Raw genomic sequence first — 19,817 nt, 5'->3', positions numbered from 1 at the left:
TATGGAATCACTTCATTCTGAGGGAAAAAAAATACAGAATCATAATACAGAAACAAACAAAGAAATAACTCTCAAAACACATCTCTAGTAGTATTTAGTAGCACCACCTCTGGCTTTTATGACAGCTTGCAGTCTCTGAGGCATGGACTTGAGTATTCTTCATCAATTTGGTGCCAACTCTTTGATTGCAGTTGCCAGATCATCCTTGCAGGTCGGAGCCTTGCTGTGGACCTTTTTTTTTTTTTTCCAATTTCCACCACAGGTTTTCAATAGGGTTGAGATCTGGGCTATTTGCAGGCCATGACATTGACTGGTTGAGTCTTTCTCCAACAGTTTTAGCTCTGTGGCATGATGCATTGTCATCTTGGAAAATGACAAATATTTTCAATTGAAGGGATAAGAAAGCTGTCTAAAATTTCCATGTCAACTTGTGCATTTATTGAAGATTTAACCACAGCCATCTTCGCAGTGCCTTTGCCTGACATGCAACCCCATATCAAGGACTGAGGGAATTTGGATGTCTTCTTCAGGCAGTCGTCTTTGTAAATCTCACTGGAACAGCACCAGATAAAAGTTCCAGCATCATTACCTTGTCCAAGGCTGACTCTTGACAAGGTTTTATTTTCCGTTGCATTGGATGACTAATCCAAGTAGAGATTTGTGGACGTTGCTCTATAGTAGTGGCCGCCATTACTGGGGTGTTAACACACCTCAGTAGCATCAGTCAATGTCAACAGTAACAGCTTCTGCTAGGGTTGCCAACTCCCTGAAAATAATAATAATAAAAAAAAAAGACACCTCCTTGAAACTAGTTCAATTCCCTTGTTTTTAGCGTAAATCTACTAGAAATAAGTGAAATTATCTGCCAGTGTTCCAAGTAAATTTTACTCAGATTTCAAATAAGCAAATTTTAGATGTATGGGCTTAATAAGGAGAAATAGTAATATTTACTTAAAGTACCATATTGGCCCGAATATAAGACTTTTTTTTGCATTGAAAAAGTGGGGGTCGTCTGATATTCGCGGTTTAGACGTTATACCCATTCACGACGCTAGATGGCGCCAGATATCATTGAAGATCTCAGCTACTCTCAAGTTTAACCAGTTTGCATTATTTTATTGCAATATTTTTCCTTATTCAGATTTGTTTCAAGACTACAGTTCCAGTTAGACTTCACTTTGATGGTTAATGCAGTTATTGCAGTTTTGTTGTTTTATGACAATAGATTGGTTTATTTACATTTCAAAAACCAGAAGCCATGTGTGATTGCACTTTAGCTGACATATTGAAATGTTCAGATATTAAGATTTGAATGAGGCAAAATAACATGCTTTTTCTCTCAAATATATTGTTATAATCATTTGTTTCAGATGTACTGTAATTATTTTCTGTATAAAAATTTGGTGTTCAAAAAGTATTTTTTCAAACTTGAGTCTTGAGAAAGAGGGGGTCGTCTTATAATCAGGGCTGTCTTATATTCGGGCCAATATGGTACAACATGTCGCCATAATGCCGCCTAAACAGCCCCCTTCAATGAGGAAGGATTTTTTTTTTTTTTTTTAAGCCACCAGCAGCCACTGTAAGTAATGTAAAAAGACGTTAATGTTATGGAGGTGGGGAACACACCACTGATTTTGCTACTGAAATTTTGCTACAACCTGCATCAGAGTTTGCATAACATTAAACTGTGTGAATTTGCTAACCTGCAAAACTCGAGTAGGAAGCTGCTTAGAAGTGTCCTCCACTTTTGTATGTACCGTATTGGCCAGAATATAAGACGACCCCATCTTTTTCAGGGACGTCTTATATTCGGGTCAATACGGTAGTTAAATTATCTTGTTTTTAGTGTAAATCTACTTGAAATAAGTGAGATTATCTGCCAGTGCTCCAAATAAATTTTACTTAGATTTCAAATAAGCAAATTTTGGATGTATGGGCTTGATAAGGACAAATAGTAATATTTACTTAAAGTTGAATCATCTGACGCATTAATCTCAACTAGTCGTTAACACTCAAAACAACAAAGAGTAAATTTTTATACTAAAATTAAAGAAAATAATAACATGATTAATACGTTATAAATTTGCAGTGTACAGTCCGCCGGCCTGATAAGTCACCTTTGGAATTTTTTTTTTTTTTTTTTTTTAAATTAATACAGTAATTGTAATATAATTTTGCTCAAACCTGAATTAGTTACCTATTTGAGTAATATAAGCACATCAAAAACCAATAGTTGTCTATCATAAACTTTTTATTTTTTTTAAAGTCCAAATAACTGAGGTGCGTTCAAAGCCCCCTCAACCATAACAGTTTCGCAAATGATCACTCCAAATATAATGTGAAAACACACCTTGTCCAATGCAGATTGACTCTTGACAATGCAATGATACTGGAACTTTTGTTCGGTGCTGTTCCAGTGAGATTTACAAAGATGACTGCCTGAAGAAGACATCAAAATTCCCTCAGTCCTTGATGACATGGGGCTGCTTGTCAGGCAAAGGCACTGGGGAGATGGCTGTGGTTAAATGTTCAATAAATGCACATGTTTGCATTGAAATTTTAGACAGCTTTCTTATCCCTCCAATTGAAAATATGTCATTTTCCAAGATGACAATGCATCATGCCACAGAGCTATAACTGTTAAAGCAATCCTTGGAGAAAGACTCATGTTATTTCTTTGTTTGTTTCTAATGATTCCATATATATTTCCCTGCACTTGCTCTATAAAATTTCATACATTTCCTGACCACCACAATGTTTTTTCTTCATTTCTTTTAGTGTTTCCGAATGCTAAAGAGTTGCACTTTTGAACCAGTTCATTATTTTTTTTCCAACTTCTCCATGACAAAATGTCTGCGTGAGTGCTCGTCCGAGACTGGTGATTCCATACTTTTTGCTAGCGGTTGTATAAGTCACCAGCCCAGGAAAACTATGAAAAATTTTGCGACTTATAGTCTGAAAAATGCCTTTTCCCACGGGAAATCCGGCAGAGTGCAAAATAATGGATACTGACAGAATAAAGAGTACTTATGACACTTTCTTGTGACTGAACGTCAGAAAAAAATGGAGCGAAACGTTTTTAAGCAAGAAAAATAATTTATTTATGATAGAATCACTTCATGGCACTGGCATGTCGGAATGCGGCGCGTCATCTGGGCAGCTACACACCAAACCACGAGGGGATTGAATACATACACGGGATATTCCTTTAAATAAGTCTTTTTCCGGAAGGGTTAACAAAAATAGAACTCCGATAAGTGTCTCCGTCTCTTTTGAAGTCAACGCTGCCCCCGGCTGGCGATGGGATCCTATGTTCTCTCATCTAGGGGGTCTTTACATCAGCATGCTCGCAACCGATGTGGCCGGAAGATTATCCGACCGTCTCACACACGGTCAAAGTCAAGCGAGGCCATCTCGTATATACAAGGCGAATACAAATGTGCATGTTCAGCCACTAAATATTCAAAGGAAAGCGTCACGTGACGGCTGACCAGATGAGATTTTTACGTCACAATGAGAGCGCCGTGGCATAGACTTCATTATCAGTTGACGAGACTGTTCCTACAGACAGTGCGCCACAGCTTCCCGTAGGGGGCCGGGCAGAGCGTCGTGATAGCTTCCACTGCGATAAACTTAAACACACTGCGTTCGAACACCGGATTTAGGTGAAAACAGGACGAAAGTTTTAGGGCGTTTTTAGTTTTGGTTGACTAAAACTCGACAAAGACGAACACATTTTGAAATGACTAAAATGTGACTAAGACTAATCAGTATTTTCATCCACAAGACTAAGATTAAAATGAAAGTTTTTGAAAATAGGCCCCTGTAAGATATGCTTGATTGTATGACCATTATACTCTGCGGGTTATACAAGTTTGCTCTAAGAATACAGTTTTAGCCCATAATCGTGCTTACATTTTTATTACCGGCAATTGCTCACATTCTGCTGATAAATAGATACACACTTATACAGTATGTTGATTCATCACACAACGTCTCAGTACTTTTCCACCAAGCTACTTCGAGTGCAAATATGTGTTCAAAACAAAGTTATCTTGCTCGCTCAAGAGTGTGACTGTTAATTTAATCAAGAGTTTGACTGTTAAATCAATGACTATAATAAGGAACTTTGCTCGATCGAAACTGCCCAGCAACAAGCCCTCATTAAAAGTGAGAGAGACCTCGGTGAGATTCTGATTTGGCACGTTGCGCTCTCCGACTCTCCTCAAAACTGCAGTCTGGTAAAAGTCTACTCTCTGTCTCCTGCCTCCTTGTGTCCTGCCTTTGTCACCTCACTCTGGGTCAACAGCTAAATTGAAGAAGATGTTTTAGAACCAACAGCCCCCTACGTTTCCAATCAACTGATAGTGAAGTCTATGGCCGTGGCGCCAAGATGGAGTCGGTTCGTACCACGCCCGGCGTCATTGTGCGGCCGGGCGGCGAACAGTCGAGGCGAGGAGGTGACGTCATGCAAATCGGGGTTGAAAAGCAGCTTTCTGTGCACAGACGCGAGCATTCGCATGTGCATACTTTTACCTCTCATGCACTAGATTTCGTATCGGTCCTTCTTTTAAAAATTGTATTTCCTGTTTGCACAATTAATTTGCTGGCTGCCAAAAAGTTAAAAACAGCCAAGTAGATAGTGAGAACAAAATTTCCCAATTTCCTTTGGGTGGTGGATACTCCAACTGTTTTAAACCAGAATACAGTGGTACCCCAAGATACGAAAAGCTTCGTTACGGGAAAAACACATTTTACGAAATGTTTTTCGAAGCTTCATACTACCAAAAAAAAAAAAATCTATTCTAATCCAGCACCGCTAGGATTGATTAACTCGAGTAATTCGATTAGAAAAAAAAGCTTCAAATCAAATTTTGCTGCTTAGAGTATTCGTTTCATTACAGTGACGTTGTAATGGTTTTGAAAGTGTTTGCTTGTTTGGTTTTATTGGTTTGGGTGGATACACTGCCCTCTAGTGGCAACAGTGAATATTACATAACTTATTTAATATGGTTGAATCCATCTGCTCCCTGTTTAGACCAACATTAAGTTTTTGTTTGAGCCAATTTGCTTTTTATGCATTTGTAATTTAGTTAATAAGTTTTAGCAGTTTCTGTGTTTGAACAATTTGTTAAGAGTATTGTTAAAAAAGTGTTTTATAGCGCTTAAGCTAGCAGACTTTTGCTCTGAAAGTTAGCATTATATAGCATTTAAGCTAGCATACTTTTGCTACGCAAGTTAGCCAATTTTTGTCAAAATTAGCATTATATAGCATTTAAGCTAGCAGACTTTTGCTATGCCACATTAGCCAATTGTTGAAAAGATTAGCATTATGTCGCATTTAAGCAAAGGGACTTTTGCTATGCAAGTTAGCCAATTGTTGTAAAGATTAGCATTACATAGCATTTAAGCTAGCGGACACTTTTGCTATTTAAGTTCGCCAATTGTTGTAACCGTTAGCATTATATAGCATTTAAGCTAGCAGACTTTTGCTATGCCACATTAGCCAATTGTTGAAGATTAGCATAATGTCGCATTTAAGCAAAGGGACTTTTGCAATGGAAGTTAGCCAATTGTTGTAAAGATTAGCATTACATAGCATTTAAGCTAGCGGACTTTTGCTATTTAAGTTCGCCAATTGTTGTAACCGTTAGCATTATATAGCATTTAAGCTCGCGGACTTTGGCTACACAAGTTACCCAATTGCTGTAAACATTAGCATTATATAGCATTTAAGCTAGCAGACTTTTGCTCTGAAAGTTGGCCAATTATTGAAAAATTTAGCATTATATAGTATTTAAGCTAGCGTGCTTTTGCTACGCAAGTTAGCCAATTGTTGTAAAGATTAGCATTATATAGCATGTAAGCTAGCAGACTTTGGCGATGCAAGTTAGCCAATTGTTGTAAAGATTATCATTATATAGCATTTAAGCTAGCAGACTAAGTTAGCCAATTGTTGTAACCATTAGCATTATATAGCTTTTAAGCTCGCCTACTTTGGCTACGCAAGTTAGCCAATTGCTGTAAACATTAGCATTATATAGCATTTAAGCTAGCGTACTTTTGCTACGCAAGTTAGCCAATTGTTGTAAACATTAGCATTATATAGCATGTAAGCTAGCAGACTGGCTATGCAAGTTAGCCAATTGTTGTAAAGATCATCATTATTTAGCATTTAAGCTAGCAGACTTTTGCTATTTAAGTTAGCCAATTGTTGTAACCATTGGCATTATATAGCATTTAAGCTCGCGGACTTTGGCTACGCAAGTTAGCCAATTTTTGTAAACATTAGCATTACATAGCATTTAAGCTAGCAGACTTTTGCTATGCAAGTTAGCCAATTGTTGTTAAGATTAGAATTATATAGCATTTAAGCTAGATGACTTTGGCTACGCAAGTTAGCATATTGTTGTAACCATTAGCATTATATAGCATTTAAGCTAGCAGACTTTTGCGATGCAAGTTAGCCAATTGTTGTGAACATTAGCATTATATAGAATGTAAGCTAGCAGACTTTTGCTATGCAAGTTAGCCAATTGTCATAAATTTAATTGCAACAATTCTGGTTCTCACTTGAAAACAACAATCTGGTGGGCACCAGGTTGCTTAAATTTATTTTATTTCTGTTAATGTCCTTTTAGGGGCTCCATAAAGGATAATACGTACGGTAATAGATGATTCCAGCTGTGAAGTCCATCTTAATTCTTTAATAAACTGGCATTTTGGTGCCAAACGAAAGAGCCGGCTTTGCGTGACAATTCTGGTTGTTTTGGTGTATGAACGATGTCAATGGGTCAAACGGTTTTGGTTGGGAAGAAGAAATGCCATTGTAAGAAAATATAACGGAATAAATAAACTCTGAATCTGAATCTAGAGCTTTGAACGAATTAGGCGATTTACATGTAAAACGTTTTCCATTATATGACAAAATCATGATACAAAAGCCACTCCGGAATGAGTTCATTTCATATCTCGAGGTACCACTTTGAAATGTAGTTTCAGTCGGGTCTGGTTTTTGTTTAAATTTGGAAACTAGAGTTATTTTGTAGCACATTCGCTCTCTGGCAAGGTCCCCTCTGGTTGATCTGACATCGCTCCCTTCACTGGGGACCAAAACGACATGAAGAAAGAACCCTACTCCCATCCTCCCGGTCCCCCCCCCGGCCTGCTTCATGCTCTCCATGCAGAAACTCCGCAGGCGTCGCGAGGATGATTTGTGCCCACACGTACTCATGCCTAAGCACGCACATTTCTGTTCTTTGTGTGCGTCCTCGAGATGTTCTTTGTACACGCCGCATACGTTACAGCGTATGCGTTAGTCCTCCTGCCGCAGAAGACGCCAAACAACCGCCTCTCGACGGCGAAGAAAAGCGCTTTTGTCCATTTGTGGAGGATCTGGATCGACTGTGGATGTTCCTGAAGTCGTATGACTAGTGCTTGCACCATATTCAATAGCGGTGGTCGGGAACATCAAGATCTTGTGAAGGATGATTTGTTACACATGTTCTTGTACAAATGATTACTCTGACGGGTGGTTGGAACCAAGCCGTTAGAAGCTCGACCTCACTGATCGTTGCCTTTGCTCTGTCCGGACTGGACCTCTCCGCCATCGCCGGAGTGTTCAGTCGCCCGTCGCGCCAGAGGGTTTGTGCTTTTAAGAAGTTCGGCGGCGGACACTCTGGTCCCCGCGCTGGAAGACTTGCTACCTTTTTTCTGGAGCAGGGCCATGAAGTTCTCATTGCGGGAGCTGGACCTCTGACTGCCTCCCATGGTCAGGTTCATCTGCTTGACCGGGGATGTCAGACTCTGGCGGCTTCCGAAGGAGTCGGAAGGCTCCTTGCGACCCAGGACCTTTCGCTTGGACCTGTGCAGAGAAGATCGTGTTGTGCTTTAAATTGTTTACCGCTAGTAGACGTCCAATCCATCTAAAGTGGGAAGGCAGGGAATGAACAACCTCCTAACATTCTCCCACTTAAAATGGATCGAATGTAGCTGATGAGTTCACGTTATTCAAAGCTATTTTCAGCATCTTATCGGAAAAAAATGACCGGCTCTGTTGCTAAGAGACTAGCGTTGCGTGAGAAAAGAAACAGTGTGGACAGCGGAGAAAAGTAAGAAGCGGTCGTGGCTGCCATAGCTGTTGCCAGGTAACCTCACTCTTTGACTGCCTAGGCGCAAGATCCTATACAGCCAATCGTTACGTACAGGTGGGAATGTGACGCGCAAACCAACCTGTGTATTATAGTGAACAGGTCTTCTGTCGTGTGCGTCGCAGGTGCGCTAGCTAGGAAGTCCTCGTCCGATTCCTCCACGATGTGAAGTACCGTTTTATCACAGGCCACGCCGTCGTCTGGACAGAACGCAGACTTGTTAAAATGAACAGAGTTCTCGATTATCTATGAACATACCCGTTTCATTCCTCGTCGGTGGAGTTTTCCCTTCCAGCTCCGCAAGGGAGGATTCTATCTGGGAAGAGTCCAACGACGACGCCATCAAAATGTCGGCTCCCAAGTGATTCTCAGGATCGACGGGAATATTTTCTGTGGGGGAAGCATCTCCGGGAGACGGAAGGCCCGCCGGGTTGTCGGTCGGTGTTGTCTGGCTATCTGTGGTTGAAAGGTGGGCTGATGAAGGTAGTAGTAAGACATTGGGCTTCTTGGGGACTGGGGGAGGAACCTGTAACGACAAAGGTTTGAGAAAATATTTTAAAGGAACACTTAAAATTGTGTTGCCCACCTTGGGTTTCTTTTTGTCAGAGAGCTCCGCAAGACAGGAGATTGTCATTCTCGAAGGGAGCGTCTTGCTCTTGTCCTGGAGTTCAAGAACCTCTTGGTTGGTACAGGGAAAAGGAAGAGAGCCTCCGTCCTCTGGCCTGAGTTGAAGGCTGGCGTCCAACTCTGGATCCAACAAGGCATCTTCCAGGAGAGGCTGAGGGTCCGGAAGGGGAGGGAGGTCAAAGAGGCACTGGTCAGAGGTGGTGGGATGGGTGGACGTAGAGTTATAATCTGCAATGGCAGATGGGTTCGAATGACTTTGTGACTTTTTAGGTTTAGGTTTCTTCATCACTTTGTAAATATTGCCCAGTGGCACAGGGCGAGCTACGGGCGACGCAGGGGGCGAGTCCAGGGGGAGCGGGGGCGTGGAGGGCTGAGACTTCAGAAGTAGGTTAAGGGGCCGTTTTGGGAGAGGGGGTTTGATGGCTACCGGTGGCTTGGGTTTGGGTAGGGTGGGAGGCGGGCTGACGTCATCTTCAAAGTCTCTGCACTGCTGTTCCTCCTCGATGGTATCTGAGGCACCGTCCGGGCAGTCTTCCAGATCGCCTCGCGAGACCGAACGGAGCCGAATTGTTTTCAGCTCATTCTGGGTGACCACGGGGGGAACCTGCGAAGAGTTGGGGCTAATTTTCCCAGGCTTTGCCGCCGCGGATGTGTCTGAATGCCGCCTGCTGGCCTTCTGCTTCGGCTTGAGTGACGACAGCTCCGGATGGGCGTTTCCCGGCATCTCAAAGGACAATCTGGACCTGGCGGCAGGATCCTTTGGTGAGGGGAGCGAAGATTTTCTTTCAGGAATCTTTGGCCGCATTTTACACCCTAAAGTCCCTGCGCCTGCCGAGTGACTGAGCGGCACGGTAGGCGTGGGAGTTTCTGACTGACTGGAATAGCCGCTCGACGGGGACAAGAGTCCAGGTGGTTTGAAGGGCGAAGCGGGTTTGACGTCAGTTTCTGCGAGGATGTGCGACGGTGATGTGGCTCTGGAGGTGGCGGGAGAGTTGAGCAATGACTCTGAGCTGCCTCTGGCTTTCATACATTCAATCACAGTCGTGCCCGTTGCAGTACTGGAGCCCGATAAAGACCTTGAATGATGAATAAGTGAAAAGTATGAGGAAAACGGAAAAAAACAGCAGAGTACCAAAAAATCCTACCTGTAGGGGTCATTGCTCTTCCAGTCTCCCAGCTGCCAGTGAGCAGAGAAAGTCGGTTCTGCCTCCCTCTCTGGCGAGTGAACCTCCAAATTGGGAGGTCCGTCGCAGCTTCCCGGGCCGAGCTCGCCAGATCTGGAGGTGGGCAAAAGGAAGTCTGGCTGGAAGTCGGGGTAATGGTCTCTCGGGATGTGCAGGCTCTTTGGTCGTCCGTCCCGATGTAGACCGCCCTCGTGGTGGATCCTTCCTTGCGCCTGGCCGAGGTTCTTCATAAGAGACACACTCCTGACCGGAGGCGGCGGTTTGCGCTTGGACTTCTTGAGCGAGATGGACCGCGAGCGCAGGCACAGGCGTCCATCGGCACCGTAGTCCGAAGCAGAAACGGAGATGGTGTCAGCGGTACTAGCGCTGTCTTCGGAGCTCCCTCTGGGATAGAGGAGAGCGTAATTCTCGCCGAGACCCAAAAAGTTATGATGCTGCCAATGCTGCTCTCCGGACGTCATGTTCCCGTTGCCCGCGGACAGGCAAGTCCCATCCGGTTGCTCCGTGCCTATCTCCGTAAAGCCAAAGGAAGCAGAGTCCGTAGGCGTGGAGAGGGAACGTTCCCGGAACTTGAACGCGTTCGCCGCGGCTACGGAGCGTGCCGACATTCCCCTTCCCCTACCCGCATCGACTCTCCTTCCATCTGCCGCGGCCCCCTCAGTCTCACTCCTCCTTCCCGTCACGTTGTTCCTCTGCCTCCCAGAAGTGTCGGACACAGTTGAGAAGGAAAGCGACTGCGAGTTGCTCACCAACATCAGGCCTTCTTGACCCCCTTCTCCTGTGTGACCGATGACACTGTGCTGTTTGGGCGGGACCGCCGGGCCTTTTTTGGCAACGTAGTTGTAAGGCTCGTTCCAAGCTCCAGGAGAGAAGGTGGAGCCTTTCGGCCCGTTCCAGGTGCTGGAAGGAGTGTTGGAGCAAATCAGGCCAGAGTGATCCATGGTTCCTGGTCGGTCCAGGTTGATATCTGTCAAAGAATATTGATTCTGAATCTAAATATTAAAACAACTCAACTCAAAATACAGGTTCCTCTATCTCACACAGACCTGAAGGTGAAGTGGAGTCAAGGTTCGACTGAATCTTCCTCAGGGCGAGGTTTTGGCGAGGAGTTTCAGTGACAGGTTCCAGGGAGCGGGGTTGATGGAAGTCCTCCACCGGAGAAGGGGATGCCGAGTGTTGCAGGAAGTCCACACCATGAAATTTACCTCCTTCACCTGGAGACAAGATGAACTGACTGTCACCTTTTGTGGATGAGCCACCAAATATTCTTTTATTACCATCCCTTTACTAATCTTGAAACATTCTTTCCACTTCACCTCAGTCTGCTGTTGCTCAGTTTTTGCACACTTTTTTTTTTTTGGTATTTTGCTCAGAAGAGAGGTAGAGTGGCGAGTTACCATGGCAACAGCAAACTGGCTGCCAGCTACCTGCTCGCGCGCGTGAAGGAGAAAATCGCGTATGACCGGGAAGAGAGTCGATGCAATGCAGCAGCAGCAGCAGCATACACGGGACTGACCTTTTAGTCCAAAAACTAGTGTAAAAGGCGGAAAAAATGTTTTTGCTAACATGCTAATCAAAAATCAATTACATGCCTGCTCTTGTTTTAGTACATACCGTAATTTTCGGACTAGAAACTGCTACTTTTTCCCCTTCATTTTGAATCCTGTGGCTTATACAACCCCTAACAAAATGTATGCAATCACCAGTCTCTGACGAGCACTCAGTCAAGACATTTTATCATGTAGAACAATTGTGGTGGTCAGTAAATGTTACTTTTATAGAGCAAGTCAGGGAAATATATATGGAATCACTCCATTCTGAGGAAAAAATATGGAATCATTAGAAACAAACAAAGAAATAACAATCAAAACATATCTCTAGTATTTAGTAGCACCACCTCTGGCTTTTATGATAGTTTGCAGTCTCTGAGGCATGGACTTGATGAGTATTCTTCATTAATTTGGTACCAACTCTCTTTGATTGCAGTTGCCAGATCATCCTTGCAGGCCGGAGCCTTGCTGTGGACCATTTTGTTTTTAATTTCCACCACAGGTTTTCAATAGGGTTAAGATCTGGGCTATTTGCAAGCCATGCCATTGACTGAATGAGTCTTTCTCCAAGGAATGCTTTAACAATTTTAGCTCTGTGGCATGATGCATTGTCATCTTGGAGAATGACACATATTTCCAATTGAAGGGATAAGAAAGCTGTCCAAAATTTCAATGTGCATTGTGGATTTATTGAAGATTTAACCACAGCCATCTCCCCAGTGCCTTTACCTGACATGCAACCTCATACCATCAAGGACTGAAGGAATTTTGATGTCTTCTTCAGGCAGTCATCTTTGTAAATCTCACTGGAACAGCACCAAACAAAAGTTCCAGCATCATCACCTTGTCGAGAGTCAATAATCTGCATTGAACAAGGTGTCAAGAGTCAAGAATCTGCATTGGACAAGGTGATGATGCTGGAACTTTTGTTTTGCTTTCACCGGCACTAATTCTGCAAAGATGGCGAAGCAACAGAAGAGCCAAAAAGTTTTGTCTGAGGAAGGAAAAAAAGAAAGGCTACCAGGATATACGGAATAAACACTGGACCGGCTTTCACTCACTGGCGTGACGCCCCCCGACTGAAGTTGTCAGGGGGTTTGCCACACTAAGCCACACAGTTGCTAACTGCCAAATGCTATTGTTTAGCCACAACTAGATTTATTACCCTTTTACTATTCATCCTTCACACAGCCGCTGGAAACAGAAATGTTTTTTAATCCATCTGCAGGCGACTGGGAGCTCTGTGGCATGATGCATTGTCATCTTGGAAAATTACATTTTCAATTGAAGGGATAAGAAAGCGGTCTAAAATTTCAATGTAAACTAGAGCAATTATTGAAGATTTAACCACAGCCATCTCCCCAGTCATTCAATTAGATAGAGAAATCAGAGTTTGTGGACGTTGCTCTCTAGTGGTGGCCGCCATTACTGGTGTGTTAACACACCTCAGTAGCATCAATCAATGTAAACAGTAATGTTAGCTGCTGCTCGGGTTGTCAACTCCCTGAAAATAAAAAAAGAGGGAAACCTCCTTGAAACTAGTTACATTCCCTTGTTTTTAGTGTAAATCTACTAGAAATAGGTGAAATTATCTGCCAGTGGTCCAAGTAAATTTTACTCACTTAAATTTAACCGCAGTCCCTTTCCCTGACATGCAGCCCCATATCATCAAGGACTGAGGGAATTTTGAGGTTTTCTTCAGGCAGTCATCTTTGTAAATCTCACTGGAACAGCACCAAACCAAAGTTCCAGCATCATCACCTTGTCAAGAGTCATGAATCTGCATTGGACAAGCTGATGATGCTGGAACTTTGGTTTGGTGCTGTTCCAATGAGATTCCAGTGCACCTTATTTGTTGATTTATTTGGGTTAATCGACAACACTTTGACAGCGGCATCATTGATTATAATAATTATGACATGACACTATCATAGGCATTAATGAATGCTTATGGCAGATGTCATTAAGTGTCATCCGGCAAATTATGTCATTAATTTATCTCCAGCTCTGATATTTTCACATCCACTCAAAGAGAATTTGCCAGATGACACAAAATGAGATCTGTTGTAACAGTTCATTAATGCTCATGGCAGTGTCATCTCATAATTTTGATGGTCTTATGACAGTCATGGCACCATTGTCCAATGTGTAACCATAAATAGCAATTCATAAAACAACTGGAACAGTAACTGAAGAAATAAGTAGCACAGAACATTAATTTAGATTGTTATTTACAATCTGTAGTGCTGCAATGCATGCTAAGAGGCATGTTGGATGACAACAGTGTTAACAGCAGAGGTTGACAGTCTCCCTCAAGGTAGCAGTGATAGCCAAATGAAGCTTTGCAGCCAATTGGTTCAAAGCTTCATGGTGGTTCATTTGACAGTTGTATGATGCCCCTGTCAAATATAGTGTTACTGGTGAATATCTTTTGGTGTAAATACCCCATAATACAGTGAGGACTGCTGCAGTTTATAGTCCAGCGCTTCATATACTTGTAGTCCGAAAATTACGGTAATAAAGATAGCAAAACCATAATGTAACCAACGATAAAATTCATGGAAAATGGTTGTGTTCTTGGAGTTGAGTTGCGAGCCACTGAACAACATACTAGCGTCCGGCTTATATTGTAGAACTGGTTTTACCTGCCGAGTTTTGAGTCTGCGCGCGTCTGCCGAGGTGCCAGCGAGGTTTCTCGGCGACGGGCGGTCCTGCGCCCCAGCTCGACGGCGGGCGATCCGACTCGCAGGGCGACGGAGACAGCGACGAAGACGGACTGGCCAAGGACCTCAGTCCGAAAACGGAGGAGGCGGTCTCATCCTCGTAGAGTTGCTTGGATGCCGGCTAGAGGAGAAGTGCATCAAGGGCATTAAGGGAAAACCTCAACGCTATGGTACGTTGATGAATAGTTTAACCGCAGGCTCCTTGAAAGAGGAGGTGCGTGAGCTGCTGTCAAAAGGAATTTCCATCCAGGTTCTTTCTCAGGACTCTTAAAAGTTGAACTGAAATGAGCCTCATCAGGCGTGAACTTGACAGAGCCATTTAAAAAGAACTTGGGACGCCGCAAGTCTCTGGACTGGCGTCAGGTGTTATAAATTCCTAATGGAGATGTCACATCCATCCGGCAGCCGCTCAAACATCGGAATCAAAACCTTTTGAGAGCGTGACTATGACGTGCCTTTCACTTGAGTATACTGCATTTATCATAGGACCGTTCCATTAGAGACACTCAATCCAAACCCCTTCGTCCGTCTTTACCAGAAAGATGAAGTCGGGCCGCTTGTCCCCGGCGGAATGTTCGTCTGAGCTCTCCGAGGGTGGGTGGCGGAAGGTCTGACCTGGGGGCTTGCCGTCGCACAGCCGCTCTTCAAAGTCTGCACACAGCAAAGCAACGTTAGCGGCGGACTCCTGCACACAAGAACCCGACAAACACACTCGTCTCACTTTTACCCCTTTATCCGTTTCACTTTCGGTCACGCTTTCCCTAGCCGAGCCTCACCGCGCTCCGCTGTGGACTTGGACGACTCCCCCCGGGCCTTTGTAAACAGATTCCAACCCACCCCCCTGTCCCCTCCCGCTCGTACACTCCCCCTCGCGACCCACCAGCCAATCCTTTCCACCCAAAACATACTCCTGACCCAGTCTGCACTCATCTCTAAAGCCCCTCAGCGCGCGCACACACACATTGAGGTATGGGGAACTGGGTTAAACTTGCTCCATATGGATTCCATACTGGTGGTTGGGTTGCTAGGCAACACAGGCAGGGGTTGGGGCACTTGAAAGTGCCGAGTTCGGCAAAAGTTTTTTTTTCAACCAACTCATTCATTGCCTTTGACGGTGACAGATGTCCAAGCCAATGAATAATCATCTACCCGTGTATATGTATCGAATTCACAGAGTATGCATTTACCGTATTTTCTGCACTACAAGGCGCATCGGAGTATAAGGCGCACCTTTACGAATGGCGTATTTTAAAACCCGTTTTCATGGATAAGGCGCAGTAGTAGTGGTGGTTGGTGTTGCGTTATGCATCCGCAAGATGGAGCTGAGCTAAACAGAATGTCATTTCATGGTTAACTAATATTGATCCATATATAACCCGTATTAGAATATAAGGTGCACCTTAATGAATGGCCTTTTTAAAAACAGTTTTAATGTATAAGGCGCACTGCATTATAAGGCGCAGCAGTAGTAGTTAGAGATGTCCGATCACGTCATTCTCAAAGTATCGGAATCGGCAAAAAAATATCGGCCATGCCTTTTTTTAATATATATTATTCTTTAATTAAATCGTTTTCTAATTGTATTTAACGTTACAGACATAATATGTTACACTCATCCAGAGTCTTTATTTTAGGCTTAAGGTAGGGTTATCAAATTTATCCCGATAACGGCAGTAATTTTTAAAAAAATATATCACGTTAACGCAATTAATGCATGCGCTGCACAACCCACTCACGCATTGTCGCGCTCAATCTGTAATGGCGCCGTTTTACCTATATAGAGAGATAAAAGGCAGCGTAAAATGAGTATAGTGAATTTTGGCAGCCTTTGGAGCCTTTTTTTAATCGGCTAAAGCCTTAGACTCCCTCTCCCTACGATTAGAAATATCATGGGAAGCAATGTGGGGAAGCAAGGTAGCAATTGATCTTTTTCTTAACCCCTTGTTTTATTTCCCAACGCAGAGAAGATATATCAATTGGTAGCACTAAGCACAGTCATGGTTTCACTTCCCATCATGCATTTGGGCATGGCTACAGTATCATTTACTGAAAGCTCAACAAATACACTAGATGGCAATATTTAGTCACAATATACAAAGTCACAAGTCTTTCTATCCGTGGATCCCTCTCACAGAAAGAATGTTAATAATGTAAATGCCATCTTGAGGATTCATTGTCATAATAAACAAATACAGTGCTTATGTACTGTATGTTGAATGTATATATTCGTCCGAGTTTTATTCATTTTTTTTTTAATGCATTGCCAAAATGTATATGATCGGGAAAAATTATCGGGAATGATTGGAATTGAATCGGGAGCACAAAAAAAAAAAAAAAAATCAAACGGATTGGGAAATATTGGGATCGGCAGATACTCAAACTAAAACGATTGGATCGGGAGCAAAAAACATGATCGGAACAACCCTAGTTTTAATGTATAGGGCGCACTGCATTATAAGGCGCAGTAGTAGTAGTAGTGGTTAGTGTTGCGTCATGCATCCACAAGATGGAGCTGAGCTAAACGGGATCTCATACCATGATTACCTAACATTGATCCATATATAACGGGCATTGGAGTATAAGGCGCACCTTAATGAATGGCCTATTTTAAAACCTTTTTTATGTATAGGGAGCAATGTATCTTAAGGCACAGTAGAAGTAGTGGTTGGCATTGCGTTATGCATCGACAAGATGGAGCTGAGCTAAACGAAATGTCATGCCATGGTTGAATAATATTGATCCATATATGGCGCGCATTGGAGTACAAGGCGCACCTTCACGAATGGCCTATTTCAAAACCGTTTTCATGTATAGGGTGCGCTGCATTATAAGGCGCAGTAGTAGTCGTAGTAGTAGTATTGGTTGGTGTTGCCTTATGCATCCACAAGGTGGAGCGGAGCGAAACGGAATGTCATGCCACGGTTAACTAATATTAAGGCACATTGGATTATAAGGCGCACTGTCGGCTTTTGAGAAAATTGAAGGCTTTCGTGTGCGCCTTATAGTGCGGAAAATACGGTAATCATGAAGGCTGTATTTGTAGCCAATTTAGTCATTTTGATAGTGGGCTAATTATATGGGGCTTTGCCATGCAAAGGCCCACATAGTCAAAGTCTACAACTTTATTATAGCGGTCATCTTATTCTCCGCGTTTTTTGGCGCGTTGCACAGCCTGAACCGATGGGATTGACAACGTTCAAATATCGAAGGACCGGAATTTTTGCGCGACGCGGGCTCTTTGTCGAAAGACCCCGAAAAATTTTCTATCCGCCTGTATGCAGGTTTTTTTTGGGGGGGGGGTGATTTTTTTTTTTTCCCAAAATGCTATTGTCCTAAAATTTTTGACCAAATCACATAATTTGGACATCAAAAATTTTGGGACGGTCAGCGGCATAAAAGTTGTAGGCCTATACAAAATTTGAAAAAAAAAGTTCCCCCAAAATTCACCAAAAACTGTCCCATTTATTTCTAATGGGACGCCATTGACAGCCATGCATGTCCAAATTTCCCATTCATTTCCAATGGCATTTACATTGCATTGACACCCAAGTACACAGATGCCAATGAGCGCTCTGCACACCCATGCCATTGACAGCTATGCATGTCGATTCTAATGATGCCAGTGTACTTAGATTCCATTGACGCATATGTAAGTCGATGCCATTGACGCCATGTACGTCGAAATTTCCCACTCATTTCCAAGGGCATTTACAATGGATTAATGCCCATGTTCACAGATTCCAATGACAGCTTTGTATGTCGATTCTATTGATGCCAATGTACTTGGATTCCACTGACGCATATGTAAGTCAATGCCATTGACGGCCATGTACGTCCAAATTTCCCATTCATTTCCAATGGTATTTACATTGCACTGACGCCCAAGTACATGGATGCCAACGAGGGCTACACACATCCATGCCATTGACAGCTATGTATGTCGATTATGATTATGCCGACGTACCTGGATTCCATTGACGCATGTGTAAGTCGAAGCGATTGACGGCCATGTACGTCGAAATTTCCCATTCATTTCCAAGGGCATTTACATTGCATTCATGTCCATGTTCACAGATGCCAATGACGGCCATGTACGCCGATTCTATTGATGCCAAAGTACTTGGATTCCATTGACGCATATGTAAGTCCATGCCATTGACATCCATGTACGTCCAAATTTCCTATTCATTTCCGATGGTATTTACATTGCACTGACGCCCAAGTACACAGATGCCAATGAGGGCTACGTACATCCATGCCATTGACAACTATGTATGTCGATTCTGATGATGTCAATGTACTTGGATTCAATTGACGCATATGTAAGTCCATGCCATTGACAGCCATGTACGTCCAAATTTCCATGATCTGATATCAACAGGAAGTGTCCCCAAATCAACATCGGCAGGTCGAAGATCTGTATCTCCCACAGCAAAGCCCATGGTAATGTCACAGAAATAGCAGTTTTTAGTATAGCAAATATAGATACTTACAGCATGTGTTGCGTTCATTATAAGGCTTTCAACTTTTTGCGGCTCCAGCCATATTTGTTTTTTGCTCCAATTTGGCTCTTTCAACATTTTGGGCTGCCAAACCCTGTGGTAGTTAGTAAAGTTCATTTGAAGAATGGATTGTATTTTCTAAAGATCAGCGTTGTTTTTATTTAATCACTCTGCAATGGCACGGAAACGTGATCATTCAAGACAAGGTAAAATGAATTTGATATCGCTGCCAATGGCAGTGAATGAACAGGAAAAATTTAACACATTTTGCAGTTTTCTATGTGTAAAACAACCCCAAAAATTGGCAAGAATTGGTCTGACGTTTGCCTTTTAATTACAAATATGACAGTTTAATGAATTGTAAAAGATATCATTGAAATGGACAGCTGATGACACCTCACTAAATCTAGCCAGACACATGTGGAAGCTTGCGTGTGTGGTGTGTGTACAGTGCAGCCATTCAGCAAGCAACACAAACACACTCGCTAATAATAAGCGCCCGGGCTCTTTGGGTCACCCTTTGAGAGTCGCAGAGGGGAAACGGACACGAACAATGCCCTCGTTCATCTTCGTTTGTGTACACGCTCGGCTTCACTTGGCTTCCAGACATGAAGTACAGTTTTTTTTTTTAAATTTAGTGAGCTCGCTGGAATCACATTCGGATGACGACAAAATGGAGGGCCCGGAGTTTGGCACCTGCGGTGTCAGTCTGTATAGTAGTAGGGCCGCCATGAGCCATTGATCAACATTGTTGACCAAAAAAATTGTGCAAATACTATGATTAATATTATTTTAAAATTAAATATTTAAATATATGGTAAATTAAAAATTGTATTTACATTTTTATTTTTTGAACTTTGAACTGCAAAGGCCAATATTGTACATTTTTTTTGTTTTGTTTTTTGAATGGCGTTCGAATATCAAAATGACCGGAATTTTTGCGCGACGCAGGGAATTTTTCAAACGACTCCCAAAAATTTTCCGTTTGCCCGTAAACGCAGGTTTTTTTTTTTTTTTTTTTTTTAGACAAAAATTCAAGATGCTACTTGTCCTCCATTTTTGACCAAATCACATAATTGAC

At 42.8% G+C, this 19,817-nt stretch overlaps 1 protein-coding gene across 2 annotated transcripts in view; it reads right to left on the bottom strand.

Moving 5' to 3' along the window:
• Window positions 1-639: 639 nt before the first annotated feature.
• Window positions 640-19,817, bottom strand: part of nhsl2 (NHS-like 2) — a 44,171-nt gene continuing 24,993 nt past the window's right edge. For both annotated transcript variants that reach the window (XM_057855589.1, XM_057855590.1), the window contains exons 3-10: window positions 14,770-14,885; window positions 14,157-14,355; window positions 11,008-11,175; window positions 9,923-10,928; window positions 8,737-9,853; window positions 8,409-8,676; window positions 8,233-8,350; window positions 640-7,864 (exon numbers count right to left, since the gene is read on the bottom strand). In XM_057855589.1, coding sequence (XP_057711572.1) covers window positions 7,564-7,864; window positions 8,233-8,350; window positions 8,409-8,676; window positions 8,737-9,853; window positions 9,923-10,928; window positions 11,008-11,175; window positions 14,157-14,355; window positions 14,770-14,885 — 3,293 coding nt within the window. In that variant the 3' untranslated portion in view covers window positions 640-7,563. The remainder of the gene's footprint in view (window positions 7,865-8,232; window positions 8,351-8,408; window positions 8,677-8,736; window positions 9,854-9,922; window positions 10,929-11,007; window positions 11,176-14,156; window positions 14,356-14,769; window positions 14,886-19,817) is intronic.

This window comes from Corythoichthys intestinalis, chromosome 13 (genome assembly GCF_030265065.1).
Source record: "Corythoichthys intestinalis isolate RoL2023-P3 chromosome 13, ASM3026506v1, whole genome shotgun sequence".
Classification (NCBI taxonomy): Eukaryota; Metazoa; Chordata; class Actinopteri; order Syngnathiformes; family Syngnathidae; genus Corythoichthys; species Corythoichthys intestinalis.
The sequence above is the reverse complement of the archived record's forward strand: the minus strand, read 5'-3'. Positions and strand labels throughout refer to the sequence as shown.